General features: G+C 31.7%; 3 protein-coding genes across 3 annotated transcripts; 2 read left to right on the top strand and 1 right to left on the bottom strand.

Annotated features, from left to right (window-relative positions):
* Positions 1 to 209: 209 nt before the first annotated feature.
* LOC120272264 (golgin subfamily A member 6-like protein 22) lies at positions 210 to 1,140 on the top strand. The gene is made up of 2 exons (XM_039279034.1): positions 210 to 649; positions 724 to 1,140. The coding sequence occupies exons 1-2, from the start codon at positions 304 to 306 to the stop codon at positions 966 to 968; spliced, it is 591 nt and encodes a 196-aa protein (XP_039134968.1). The 5' UTR covers positions 210 to 303; the 3' UTR covers positions 969 to 1,140.
* A 924-nt stretch (positions 1,141 to 2,064) lies between these two features.
* On the top strand, positions 2,065 to 4,156 carry LOC120272102 (60S ribosomal protein L21-1-like). The gene is made up of 2 exons (XM_039278846.1): positions 2,065 to 2,383; positions 3,765 to 4,156. The coding sequence occupies exons 1-2, from the start codon at positions 2,147 to 2,149 to the stop codon at positions 4,020 to 4,022; spliced, it is 495 nt and encodes a 164-aa protein (XP_039134780.1). The 5' UTR covers positions 2,065 to 2,146; the 3' UTR covers positions 4,023 to 4,156.
* A 152-nt stretch (positions 4,157 to 4,308) lies between these two features.
* LOC120272101 lies at positions 4,309 to 7,480 on the bottom strand. The gene is made up of 7 exons (XM_039278845.1): positions 6,947 to 7,480; positions 6,772 to 6,858; positions 6,417 to 6,671; positions 6,107 to 6,277; positions 5,441 to 5,494; positions 5,181 to 5,327; positions 4,309 to 4,840 (listed from the first exon to the last, which is right to left on the bottom strand). The coding sequence occupies exons 1-7, from the start codon at positions 7,262 to 7,264 to the stop codon at positions 4,463 to 4,465; spliced, it is 1,410 nt and encodes a 469-aa protein (XP_039134779.1). The 5' UTR covers positions 7,265 to 7,480; the 3' UTR covers positions 4,309 to 4,462.
* Positions 7,481 to 14,895: the final 7,415 nt, after the last annotated feature.

Below are 14,895 nucleotides of genomic sequence, written 5' to 3'. Positions count from 1 at the left end.
CAAGAATGAGTGAAAAGAATGAGAATAAATTGAGTGCAATGGTGGAGCGCGACCATTCACGCACCTTTGTCACCTTCATTTATGATTTCATCTCCATGTAAAACAAACAAACATATAAATAAATAAATAAATAAAATAAATAAAAATTAAATTAAACAAGAAAAATTCATGACATGAAGCAAGTGTTTGTTGTTCCACAGCAATGAGATTCCCTGGCCACCTTCTCCACCTTTAAAAGTGACAACACTCCCCATCTATTCCTCTTTATTATTATCATCACAAGTAGATCTAGAGAAAGTGGATATGGGAATGCTTATTAGCAAATGTAGGAGTAGAGGAAAGGAAGTGAAAGCATTGGAGAAGGAGATTCAAGTGATGAAAAGAGAAAGAGAGAAAGAAACTAGAGTTCATGAGGAGAAGTGGGAAGAATGGGAAGTGGAAAAGGAGAAACATATGGAGAGGATAAGGAGTCTTGAAAAGGAAGTGATGGAGTTTAGAGAAGATAAAGGATGGATAAGAATGGGAAGTGAGTTCATTGTTGAGCAGTTGGAGGAGAAGGCAAGAAGAGAAGAAGCTGTAGAGAAGTGGAAACAACTTTACCATGCTATCAAGACTGAGCTTGATCATCTCATTCTTACTACTCACCAAGGTAATTTTTCCTTTTTACAGAAGATTTAATGGTTTATATAATATGATAAGATTAAAATTTTTATTTTGGAAAAGGGGAGAGATTTTATTTGGGAGAACAAGGAGAGATGGTGGAGAGATTGGAAAGAGAGTTGAAAGCAAAGGAGGAGATGATTGAAGGACTGAGAAGAAGTTTGACAGGCATGCAAATGGAAGGGATGAAGAAGGATAGAGAGATTGATATTTTGAGGCAAAGCTTGAGAATTCTTAGCAATTCAAAGAGAAGCAATCTTGGTAGAAAGAGTACTCGGAGAAGCTTGCGTTGTAGAATTATTCCTTAATTGGTTTATTGGTGAAAGATTAGTGTATAATTATGGCCATTGAACTAGACTTGAAATTAGTAATACTCGCTGTAATGAAAATAATTTAGATTTTTCCTCTTTTTTTTTTCTTGTTTAATTTTCTTTTTATTAGCAGATCAAGTTCATTTGGGAATTAATCAGTTAAACTTTAGTAGGGGCTTATGAAGTATTTGTGAATTGCAAATGGAGTTTCAACCGGTTAATTATTTTGAGTGAAAAAAAAAACTTTGTTGTATTGAATTAAAATTTGGTTTCCCAACCCAAAACATAGCTACAACAAGTAAAATAGAAAACATAAGGCATGCGAAAAAATATATAAACAATTATTATAACGAAGATGTATAAGTCACACAACTGCACCAAAAGAAAAAAATGAAAAAAAAAACAAAAAACAAAGAACAAAGAAATATAAACAAAGAAAGAACAAAAACAGAATGAAGATATATAACAGAGCGTGTGAAACTATAATTTTTTTTATTATTTTTGCTTATTAAAATTTTGAGAAGAGTATAATCAATTTGTAAAGTCACATATAAGGATGCAATATCACCATTAAATTTACACACCTGCTAAGAGGTGACGATGTATATAAGTTAATGGTTTAAATGCGTATTTACCTTATGAACCACACCTGAGAAAGTGATGCAATATCACCAGTAAATTTAATTATTTTAATAAATATTTGAACCCTCATTATTCTGCATGATTGCCGCAAGTGACACGTGCTAAGGCTTTTTACCACTCTAACCAAATAATTTTGGCAGCATATACATTAACAAAGGAAAGTTTTTCCATATTTGAAGATTTTAATGACATGATCAAAGAATTGCCGTTTATCCAACAAACACATCGAACGGTCAAGATTAATCAAAGAAATCAAACAACGGTGGTTCACCAAACGGCTTCAATATCAATCGTTAATCCAACATACCAATCAAATGACGATCACCACCAACCACGGTGCTCCATCCACCGGCTTTAAGGAATAAATAAATGGCCTGGATTTAATCTAAAAATAGAAGACATAGATGGACGGCTGATATTTACTGAAAAAGATCGTATAAAATCAGAAACCCTCGCTCGCTAGGGTTTCGATCTCTTCGTCTCCACCTCTACTTCTCCGTTCGGCGGCGAGGGAGGCGAGAAGAGAAGCGAGGATGCCGGCCGGGCACGGGGTGAGGTCGCGCACGCGGGACCTGTTTGCGCGGCCGTTCAGAAAGAAGGGCTACATCCCGCTGACGACGTACCTGAGGACGTACAAGATCGGAGACTACGTGGATGTCAAGGTGAATGGTGCCGTCCACAAGGGCATGCCGCACAAGTTCTATCATGGCCGCACCGGCAAGGTCTGGAACATCACCAAGCGCGCCATTGGCGTCGAGATCAACAAGCAGGTAGGGATCCAAAACCTCTTTTTGTTTGGATTCAAATGGTTCTGATGATAGCTCTTTGCCTTTGGCTTGCCATATATTAGCGTTTCGGATATAGAGATTTGGTGTGATTCTTGAAAAAAACATCTCTTTGTTACTAGCTTTGCTGTTTATTTAGGTAAATTTCTTGCATTTAGTTGTCCTTGCTCTTTGCATGCCTTAAAGGTGTCACCTTTTTGGTGATCTGTTGCTTTTATGGCTTCATTTGTGGTTATAATGTTAGCTTCTTCAATAAATCTACTTCCAAAGTTTTATTGTGTTTGGCTAAATAGAGGTTTAGTAAATAATGTGTGGCCTTGCCAACTTGGAGTCCTAGTGTAGAGTCTTAGATCAATCCAGCATCTTCAATTTGAGTATGATTGCAGGACCCATGGATTAAAATTAGAACTAGTTGTCATCTCTGAGTGTCTTCGACATTGTGTTTGATGATTTGGGAAGATGGGTTTGATGCATTTGCTTATCAAAATTTACTTTCTTATAATCACAAGATGCAGAATATATAGTTAGCATCCTCATGATTATTTGGTTTCTTATTAAAAATGGTGGGCTTTGGTTTAATAAATATCGCGTGGTCTGGTGAACTCTGGATGTCAGTGTTGAGTCTTAGATCCCCACATCTTCAATGTGAGTATGAATGCTGGGGTAGTTGTAGATCCAAACCAGAACTAGTTGTCATTTCTGTCTTGAGTATTTCACCTGATTGTTAGTTAAATTGGGTGGTTTGCATTTGATAATTAAATTATTCTTCATTGTACTCACAACACTCTGATTGTCTAGCTAATATCTGAGTAGTATCCCGTGTATCTGATTTATTTTTCTGCGTAATCATTTGCTTTCTTATTAAATTGGTAGACTCTGGGCTATCTTTTGTGTGTTTGTTTTTCCATTCTTTTCACTCTATTATTTGGTTTTGTTTCGTTGAGCTTTAATTTTATTCCCTGATTTAAATGGGAAGTGCATTTTTTATTGAAGCGATAAAATGCTCCAAATTAAAATGCAGTAAGCTAGAGATTTTATTTAAAATGGTAGCATCTTCAATGTTAGCAGCATAAGTTATCAGCTAGCATGGATGTAGTGAGTGCTAAACCCCTTTATGAGAAATAGCTTGATACCCAAATTCTTTAAAATCATTTAATCAAAAACTTTTCATGAATATTTGAACAAACTTCCATCCATACTCTGTACACCTATAAAAGCAAATGATTCATCAATGAATGTTTGCTTTTGAACTTGTACATATAGGGTTTATATGCTCAAATGAATTTGATCATAGCAATCTGTGACAAGGTGCTCGGTGTTGTTTTACCTACTTATTATATCTATTACTATCTTTTTCATTCACCAGGTCGGTAACCGGATTATTAGAAAAAGGATTCATGTCCGTGTGGAGCACGTTCAGCCATCCAGGTGCTCCGAGGAGTTCTGCTTGAGGATTAAAAAAAATGATCAGCTGAAAGCCGAAGCCAAGGCTCATGGTGAGGTTATCAGCACAAAGCGTCAACCAGAGGGTCCCAAACCCGGGTTCATGGTTGAAGGAGCCACTCTGGAAACCGTCACTCCAATTCCTTACGATGTCGTTAACGATCTCAAGGGAGGTTATTAAGCATTTTTATTTAGTTTAAAAGACTTAGTTTTTGATCGGTATAAGAGGTTATGTTTGTGAAGAGACTTCCATTTGTTCTTCTTAGACATCATGATATAATTCAGTCATTGTGCTTATAAATTCTTCACACTATCTCTTCATTTCAGTGTGAATATCATTTAATCTTAATTTTCAAAGAATTTTTAGCAGCATAGAACAGTGATCAGCTTTAAAAAAAAAAAGGATTCCATACTATAACATTGCATGTTTTTACACAATATAAAAGAAACACATGGAAACAAAAACATTAATATAACCTTTTTCTTTTTCACATTTCATCCATCAACTTAAAAGTGAAATAAAAAAAAAAAACAAGAATTAGCAGTGGTTAATAATTGATTAACTCAAAGAACGAAAGAAAAAAATAAAAGTAAAAATAAAGTAGAGAAAGATGGAAAGTTCTAAGGGCATTTAGGGTTGTTGCCAGGTCCTCCAAAGTAGAAGAAAGTTCCCCAGTCTTGATTAGAAGAGCTAATGATATTATAACAGTTGGTATTCTCAGCAAGTGTGGAGATAGACTGGACTGAGCTAAGACTGTTATCAGCATCAACTAGTTCAAGGTTGCGGAAGTAGCTGGCCTGAGCAAAGCCGGCGTCGGCGAAGTGGCCGGAACCCATCTGTGTGGAAGTGTGGGCCCCATTGGGCTTCATGTTGACAACCTCACCACCCCATTCTACCATGCTGGCATGGTCGGTTAAGTGAGTAAATAACTCTGCTGGCCAGTACCCCACCAGTGTGTTGTCTCCAAAGCTCATCCACCAATTCCCCACCTTTGGATCCTGTTTTTTTAACACCAACTTCTCAGTTCTCATCACCTCTTTCTTTCAAGTTTCATATATATATAATTAAAAGCATATATGAATTCATATATGTTAATAGGTGTGTATATTTTTATATATTAATGCAAATGGGAACTAGAAAAAAATTAAAGGTTATTACCTACCACCGGCGCAATAACCGGATGGTAGTGTGATCGTCTTTATTGTTAAGGTTTGACTCTCTTCTAATGACGTTGATGAGAATTTAGTATAGACTTTATACAAATAAAGCAATTGTTCTATAATAATAATAATAATAATAATAATAATAATAATAATAATAAAGAAGGGTATTAATTACCTTCCAAATGAGGATGGAGATATCATATTGGCTGCCAGAGAAAGCTGAAACAGGGGAAATGGCAGCTCCAATGGCAATCTTGTTATTTGTTTGCACAAAACCAGAACATAGGAGGTTGTAACATCCTGTTGCTTCATAAGCATCACTCTGAAAAATATTTCATTTTTAATATTCATAATTTTAAATGGAAAATATATATGTTAAAAATAAAAAATCAAATAATTAAAAAAAAAAAAAGAATGAATGAAAAAGAAGCTCACTGTCCAGTAAGTAAACAGCCTCGGCCTGCTGTCTCCATAAAGCTCAGGGCTGACCTGACTAGAAAGAAACCACATGTTTCAGAAATAAAATAAATAAATAAATAATTCTTAAATAAAATGTTGATTTAATTAACCATTAATAAAATAATTTTCTCATAAAAAAGAATATTATTATTTTTAAATAGATAAAATGATGGGGGAAGAGACAAAATGATGTTTTCTCACAATGTCTATGTCCATCTTTTGATTATACCCACTAACTTTTTATTGTGGCTTTGATGATTACACAACCACAAATAAAACTTATTAAAAAGTAAGGGGGTCCCCAATGTAAAGTTGTGGCTCAAATCATGAAACCCTCTATAATCCATGCATTTAGATATACAAAGCTGAAAGCTTGGTCACTTTCATTAAGTTTAGTCCTGTCCCTTTCCTACTAACTTTATTAAGTAACTTAAGCATGCCAACTCTTTTCTTTCTTTCTTTCTTTCTTTTTTGTTTTTTAAATTACATTTTATATAAATAAAAACCATCAGATTTAGTCATATAGATTTGTTAGAACTTATCAGTCACTATTTTTTTAACATTTTAAAAGTCAAACAAGGGAGAGTTGACTAAGAATGCAAGTTTTGACCAAGTTAAAAGAGAGAGGAAGAGTGATGGTACCTGCCAACCAGCTTCAATGCTATTGAGATCAGAACCATCAAAAGAACCAGAAAGGATCCAGATCTGAGAAAGACTAAACTCATTCACAACTTCAATGGATGGATCCCAAACATTTATAGTTGCTCTAGCTCCATAAACTTCTTGTGATTCTCCAGTGTATGCTATTGCATGCTTTTCAACAAAAAAAAAATAAATAAATAAATAACCAACAAGAATTTAATCCATCAATATTGTTCATGTATTTCATATTTTCAACATTATGTTTATGTTGAATGAAGTTATCAAATGTAAATTGATGATATATATATACCTCATGGCCATTGCCACTGACAACATCAGGAGCATCGATTGATCGAGCGAGAGGCCGGGGACGGCGTTGTTTCTTGCCGTAATGATATAAGGACTTGGCTCTCAAGACATCGTCGACCGAGCTTCTCCGTATTGGTACCGTGCCCTTTGGGCAGTGGCCGGAGTGGTGCCATGTCTGCCAAGCATTTTTAATGGTATCTGTGTAGTTTCTTGGATGCCTGGCATCTTTAAACTTTGGCTTCTCTGGTGCCACTCTCTTCAACAAAAGCAACAAAATAGAGAACAGTATTTCAATCAACTTCAGAAGATAGATAACAAACACATTGAAATATATATATATATATATATATATAAACCTGAATCTTGTGGTTCTTTAGCAATGGATGATCAAGTGCTGGTTGTTTATGCTTGTGTACACAATCTATTATATCTCCATCCAAGCTCTGTATATATTTATAATGATCATAAGAACAAGGTTAATTAGATAAATCAAAAGATATATGTATATATAATGTAAATATATAGACTTACTTGGATTGATCTCACAGGAGGTTTATTGATCTTATCCAAATGTTTCTGAATCCTGGCAAGCTTTAGAGAAGAGATCCTTCTTGAGCTAGTGTGATTGAAAGCATCACAAGAAACAAAGAGAAGAAGAAGAAGAAGAAAAAGAGAAAGAAAAGAAGACATGTTTAATGGAAAGTAAGAAGAAGAAGAAGAAGAAGAAGAAGAAGAAGAAGAAGAAGAAGAAGAAGAGCTAATAGAACAGCAAGAGAGTTGATGATCTCTTCTTCTTCTTCTTCTTCTTCTCATGAAAATCTCCATGGCTTTTAGTGCCAAAAGAGACATGCACTTTAAGTCTCATATTGGTGGTTCTAAAGTCACTAATTAAATCTCTAAGAGACCTTCACCAGCACCACTTGAATCAGAGCCATCCTTGCTTTAGACACCAAGATAAGAAAATGACCTCTATCTTCCTCTTTTTATTATATATATATATACCATTATATATACATGATAATCATGCATGTAGATGCCATGGCTCCATCACCACCATCTCTTTCATGCCATTCATTTTTGAATGAGTTGCATTGCACTGGCTAGTAAATGGAGTAGAGTAAGAGAGTTTAAAGGGTTGAACTACCCTTCAGTAGAGAACTTAAATGGAACCTTGAATGGAGGTATCTGCCACCTCAGAGATAGCCATAAATAAGACCAACTTAATTAAGACCTAGGGTTTCCACACACACTCACCCTCACAGATGTTTTTTTTCTATCTTTAAAGTTGGACTTTTTAGGGTTTCTAGGAGTTTGGAGTGAAAGCTAAAGCTTTGAATATTACTTTGAAGCCAAGGATCTACTGAAGAGAGGCTTCTATTCTTTGCTTTTCTTTTGCTTGTGTAGTTGTTGTGTAATTTTATTTTATTATTTTTTTTTGTTGAAAAGTCTTCACTTTCTTCTTTTTATTAATAATTAAAAGCCATGATTTTTCTTTTTCTTTTTCAATTTTTGGAGGTGCAAATGCAATGGACCAGCTGCCATGCCATGCCATCAATGTTGATGAAGGTTTGTGGGTTCCATATAAATAATAATAATGGGAAGATGGTGAGAGTGTTTGGTTGGATCCAATTTGATGATGGGTTGGACACACTGTGGGTCACTTTGTACTGGTTGCAATAACAAGCATGCATCACTCTTTTTGTGTGCAATGAAAATAATTAATTAAACACCTAAAAGAATGACATTGACCAAAAAAAATTATACTAATTTCAATATTTCTAATGAAAAATATTAGGTTTCTTTCTTAATCTTTTCATCACTGGGATCCTAGAGCCGGTCACTGGCTCTAGACTTATTTGATATTAGTTTACTGGCAATCTATTATAAGAGTATGTCTCTCTTTTTTGAATAAATTTAGGAATTTGTACAAATATGGAACAAACTCAATAAATATTTTTACCCTCAATTCAAATGGATTTTAGGGTTTGATCTTAAATTATTTTTAAAAATCCAATATCAATAGATCGAGTGACCATTGATAAAAGTAGACCTCTCACGATGTGAATTTTTTGCAATTACACTAGTAGGTTGTTTTTCATTATATAGGATTATTATTATTATTATTATATATATATATATTAAAAATTGTGTTGTTATCTAAAATTAAATAACCATTAAATTACTAGTAATAAATAAAAAAAATTACCGTATAGATCTCCAAATCCAGTACTTGGTCACTCCAATATAAATGTGGAATGAGTTTTTTAATCCCATAGACTCACAAAATTAGGATTTTGACTTGCACTAATATAAAAATAGTAAATTAAAGTTCCGTAAGTGAAAAAACCATTGGATTCCCTAATTATACCTTAATACCCCATATTATTAAGACAAATATATCCTTGCAACTTTTAGGGATAAGGACAGTAAAGGAATATAATGTTTTTATTCAAATAAATAGTCTCTAAGTAAAACATATCCTAACTATGTGCCAATATATGCAAGATAAAAATAAGTAAAATTTTGAAGGACAAGAAGGTTGGTGTGTCACACTTCATTCTAATAAAATACAAGCATAGAAACACTCCAAAAATTAACCATTTTCTTGTAGGGCGTGTCCTTAAATTGCAAGGTAAACATATGAAGCAACAAGTGTACCCATTGCCAAGTTAGGTCATGCCAGATATATATCACTATGAATTTGGACCACTATTTCAATGGCTTGGATGAATCATCCAATTGATGCTTTTTCTCCCACTCAAATAAAATAAATAAATAAACAAATAAAATATTTAATGCCTGATTTTGAATTAATTTTTCAGCAAATGATCATTAAATGGAGGCTATTGTGAGGGTTAATTATTCAACCTAAGTCTTGGGCTATTCATTATTGCTGGGAGACAAGATGAATGTGTTGGTTAATTTCTTTAACTATATATATATATATATATATATCTTTGTTGGTAATTTTTTTTAATATTTTATGTTAGTATTACCTTTGGAAAATTCTCTCCTGCTTACTCAAAAAGTAAAAATTTTGAATTATATTCATAATATATCTATAATTTTAATATTTATATACTAGAAAATATTCAATTCATAGTTTAAAACTTTTATATGTTTTTCTTAGTTATATAATTATCAAACTATTAGTTCATGCAATAAAAATATTATAAATTAAATCTTCAATGCGGTAGCTCATTATTTTTTGTTTCTTTATTTCATGGAGTTGCTTGATAAAATGTTTGATTAATTTTTTTAAAGTATTTTTTTACTTAAATATATGCAAAAATTATATTAATAACATAACATCTTTATACTATTATATATATGTTTTTTAATGATTCTCTCGCATCTCAACCATGACAAGGAATATAAATGATATGTTCCTTATTCGGTTTTCTATAATCTTAGATTTGAATCAACCAAAATTAGGAAAATCAAATAAATGAAAAATATTCCTATTGATTATATATACAAACATATTCACATAAAATATATACATTTATCTTTTTATATGAAACATATACATTAATATTGTTTAGGAAGAAGAAGAAGAAAGAATAGTTTGGTGAGGAAGAGAATTTCAAAGAAGTTAATGGCACGTGGGGGGCACATAGAAAGATGTTGATTGAAAACATTGCAATTAAAGTATATATATATATATATATAGTATTTGAGTGCAATAAATGTTTATATCTCCAACTCTAAACACGGCCTTCAATGTTTTGCTCTTATGGATTTAAAATTTAGGCAGAGTCCCTGAAACTCAGGACTATTTACGTCATTTTGTCAGCATCTTCTTCAAAAGTCCTCACCTCCCAACCAACATTTAAAATAACATGTGTATACACATGTATACGAGTGCCGTCTCTTGAGGGTACATACAGTTTAAAAATCTATGGACGTCCTTCAAAGAGTTATTAGATTAGCATCGAACATCTGTAAATGACTTTTCTATTTTATATATATATATATAACTATATTGTAATTATTAAAAAAAATTATTTATTGATTATTTTAAATTGTTGTTCGCTATTTGATCTTTATTTTATAACTCTACTTCAAATTATTTTTTTTAAGTTTAGTGTATGTTAGGTTGTACTTTTCATGTTATCTTTTCTTGTAATTTAAAAATTATATTTATTTAAAAAAAAAACAAAATAACCTCATTTTGATAAAAAAATATTTTGTTTTTGAATATCTATGATTAAGATGATATTTGTTTTATTGTCATGTAAGTAATCTCTGTGTATAATGTGGATAGAGATCACAAGACAAGGTTTGTGTGAGTAATAATTTTTTAAGGATGATGCATGAATTAAATTGATGGAAATGAAGTTTCACCAACTTGGATTTGGATTTGTGTTGTTATAGAATTCACTTTGAAGGTAAGAAGAACCTATATGTATGTTTGAACCCTAAACCAAGGCTAAGTTCATGAAGAAGATGAGGAAGGAAAGGAAATATAACATTATTAAAATGATGTAAAAATGATCACTCTGATTAATTTATGATTAATTGTTTGTTCTTTCACTTTTTTTTAAAAAATAAAACCAAACATGAAAAGTGAAAAAAAAAACCAATTATCATTTTGTCTATTCGCATTAAGTCATATATACGTGTAGGATGTGCATGTCTTGCTAAGGAAGTAGGTTCAAACCTCAACGAACATAGAGTGAGGGTACAAATATTGTAAAGCTTATGTTTGCACTTCTCACATGCGGACATTCTTAACACATGACTTATCCATATTTGTATTAAAAAAAAAGTAAAAAAAAGAAAAAATAAAACATTATATATAAGATTCATTTGTTATATATATTTTTTTAAAGAAAGTTGGATAAATTATAAATAGAATTCTCCGTTATTTAAAATAGTAAAATAAAATACTAACCCTCTTAATTATTGTTATATATTTACAAATAATTACTTTGATACCAAAACATTGAGAAACGAAGCATAGGAGGAGGCATATGGGCGTCTAATGGGCCAAAGTTATTATGGGCTCTGTTAGTGTCCGTGGTCTTCATGGGCTTGACTCATAATAGAAAACAGATAATTTAAAAATAAAAAATAAAAATTGTTCCGTTTGTTGTGTATTGGTACTTTTGGAAAATGCTTGTCTATTTTAATAATTTTTTAATTAAATATAAAATATATGCGTCCGTGAAAGTACATCTAAAAATCTATTTGACCTCGAAAATATTATTCCATCTGTAACCCTAAAAAGCCCCCAACATTTGGCTTCTATACCCAAGTTAACAAGTCCTAACAAATAAGTCATCTTAATAATTTGGGTATAAAAATAATAAAAATATAAAAAATGCCATAATACATACAATTCGATCACTGTATTTCATACAAAATGTCGTTCATAGATAACACATGCAATTCACTGTGTTATATATTTTATTGTTAAAAAAAAATAACATGCAATTATAAGAAGAAATTATGAGGTTAAGTAAATATCAAAATTTTTTTCCGAGCTTTATGAAATAAAAATTAATTCTAATAAATTTGTGGTTTATCCATTTTATTTAAAAATAAAAAAAATAAAAATTAAAGGGAATTGTATGCAAATTAAATCTGGTCTCATTATATAAATAAACATAAACCAACCACATTGAGCACCACCACAACTCACAATCTCCATTTGAGTATAGAAGCAAGAAGAAGAAGAAGGTGTTTGATCTTTGAGCCTCTCCAAGAAATATGGTAAATAACTCTTTCATGCATGATCTCTTCTTCTTATATTTCTTTTATCATAATATATATATATATATATATATTTTTTCGGTTGTTAATTAATTTGTAGTTCTGGCATGCAAGAACTTGACTGTGAATTTTGTATTCTATAATGCATGTTTTTGGTAATTACTGCATTACATTATAAACATCTTGTTAAGTTTCTTGTTTCTCATGCATAATTAACTTATGAAGAATTAGTTTTGCATCTTTTCTTGAATAAATGATTACTTTAAAATCTTCATATATGGATAGGGATAACATATGTATTTGAGATTAAGATCTTTTCCCTGCATCTACATTCAGGCAATCAAAAAGACAGCATCCATTTCTTCAGATGCTGAATTCATGAAGCACATGCAATTGCTTATACAAGACATGCAAAATATGCTAACATATATAACTTCATTTATTTAATTACTCTATCAACGTTTTTCTCAGTCATAATACAATAACTTAATATCTTCAGAAAGATCACAAGGGAAAAGAACCAGTGGATTAATTTGCAAGTGGAATCTGAAGATGATCAAATTGATCAAGAAGGTGAGACTCATAAAATAGAGTTCTAGAGGTTTTAATATAATACAACATGCAGTAATATATTATTGGTTTTTTTCCTTGATATATATATATATATATATATATGTGCAGATGATAGAAGAATAATTAATTTCAGTCAAAACTGATGGAAAAAATACTTGGAAAAAATAAAGAACCCTTGGGTGATAGAGTTTTAGGGTTTAATTATTTAGGATGCAATAATGCTGATCCCTTGAATAACCAACAAGCAGTGGCTGTAAAGAAATTTAAAGTTACTGAAGATATGCTGAAGGTTATATATGTTAAGATGGGGAGGATTTCAGAGTGGTTAGGTTAACAGAGATGAGAGAAAGAGAGACGTGCTATTTCATAGAAAATGAAACTCTCTTGCATAGCTGCTCTCTCTAATGAGAGATATAAAAACAAAATGACAGTACGTACACTCATAAAGGCACACACACAACCCAAAGTATGCATGAACCAATGACATGAACACATGCAAACTTAGTACAAAACAAAAAGCCTTTTCATGCACACCAACTAGAGAAAGTCTTTACCCAGCTCTTGGCTTTCTAGTCTCCCCATGTAGCTTTTTGAGTCACTTGCTAACATATCCTCCCTTGACTCAAAGTCACTCACACCCAGCTTTGACCGAATGCAGTTGTGTTTCTGCCCCCAGAGACTTTGTGAAGATATCAACCAACTGTTTTTCAGTTCTGCAGTAATCCAGCGCTATGACTCCATCATTAACCAGGTCTCCCATGAAGTGGAAATGCATCTCAATGTTCTTTGTCCTCCCATGCAAAGTTGCAGTGGTCCACCAACTCCGATGTGTTGTTTAGTTCAATAGACTCGAGCTCCTCCTGCATGCATGTCTTTTCTCCATACTGAGCTCTTGACAGCATCTTCATATATATATATAGTTTGTTGGGTCTGTAAACATTAAGAACAACAAACTCACAGTTTTCATTAACTTTGCTTAGTGTTCTCACCTTCCTAGCCTGCGAGCCATATCCGTACGTGGATGTAATCTACGTAGTTTCACCTTCCTCAATGTTAATGATAGTATCTTCTGTTGCTTTGGGGTGTTTAATATGCAATTCTCAAACATGGGTATGAGAGACGTACGTTCAGTACTGGCTTCTGGAGATGGTGCAACAGAGGGCCGGGTGCAATAGGATTTGTAAATGATGCTCCACCAGGACTAGATAAACTCTTCTCTCCGTTCAAGCGATCCTCTTCATGAAAGATCATGTTCGGGATAACAACAAACTTGCGAGTTATAGAATTGTACGCTTTAGAGTTAATTTGTGCACAACCCAAAAGTCAAAGTCCATCCTTGGAGTTTTTTCAATAGTTTTAATTAATTCAAATAACTTTATTTTGAAATTATAAAAAAATTATTATTTATAATATAAGTATTGAACCAGATCTTAACTAATTTAAAAATAATTTTATTAACTAATTATAAAATAACAATTAAATATTATTTCAAACAATTTCAATCTTAAAAAAAATTAAAATACTTTGAAATTTAAAATAAATTTAAAATTATTATCTTCAAAATAAAATAAAAAAAAACTAAAGTTTCAAATTCAATTTTTAACCAAACGATTTGGAATGTGTTTTGAATTTTTTTTATAACAAACTTCCTAATTACATACAAAAATAAAGAAATTTTTATTTAAAAATTTATTAGACAATTAAAAAATTATATAAAAAATAAAAAATAATCCTTACGTAAAAATACAATAACTCGACAAAATACAAAATAAAATAAAAAACGACTTGGAAAACGACAATCGTAAGATCTATCAAACACGCACGATCAACCAACCTTAAAAAAAAATAAAATAAAATAAAATAATCAAACTCCATCATGATCTTCTTTTCATTCTAAATTTTTTTTAATAAAAATTCTTCTTTAAACTTCCTCAATTTATAAATTTTATCTTAATTTGGCTGTAGGGTTCACATCAGATATAATATCTCTAATAATAATACTTCCCAATTAAATTTTTTGAAATAAAAATTACCCATTATATAAAATAATAAAAAATAATTTTCTTATTTAAAATCAATTATTAAAAAAAAAAAAAACTGAAAGAAAAGCGTGACACTCAAGTACTCGAAACGTCATCTATAAAAGGTGCGTCTCGTCTCGTCTCGTCCCGTCTCGTCTCGTCCCTCGC

Source organism: Dioscorea cayenensis, chromosome 11 (assembly GCF_009730915.1).
Source record: "Dioscorea cayenensis subsp. rotundata cultivar TDr96_F1 chromosome 11, TDr96_F1_v2_PseudoChromosome.rev07_lg8_w22 25.fasta, whole genome shotgun sequence".
Lineage (NCBI taxonomy): Eukaryota > Viridiplantae > Streptophyta > Magnoliopsida > Dioscoreales > Dioscoreaceae > Dioscorea > Dioscorea cayenensis.
Note: the sequence above shows the minus strand (reverse complement) of the source record. Positions and strands in the feature narration are given on the sequence as shown.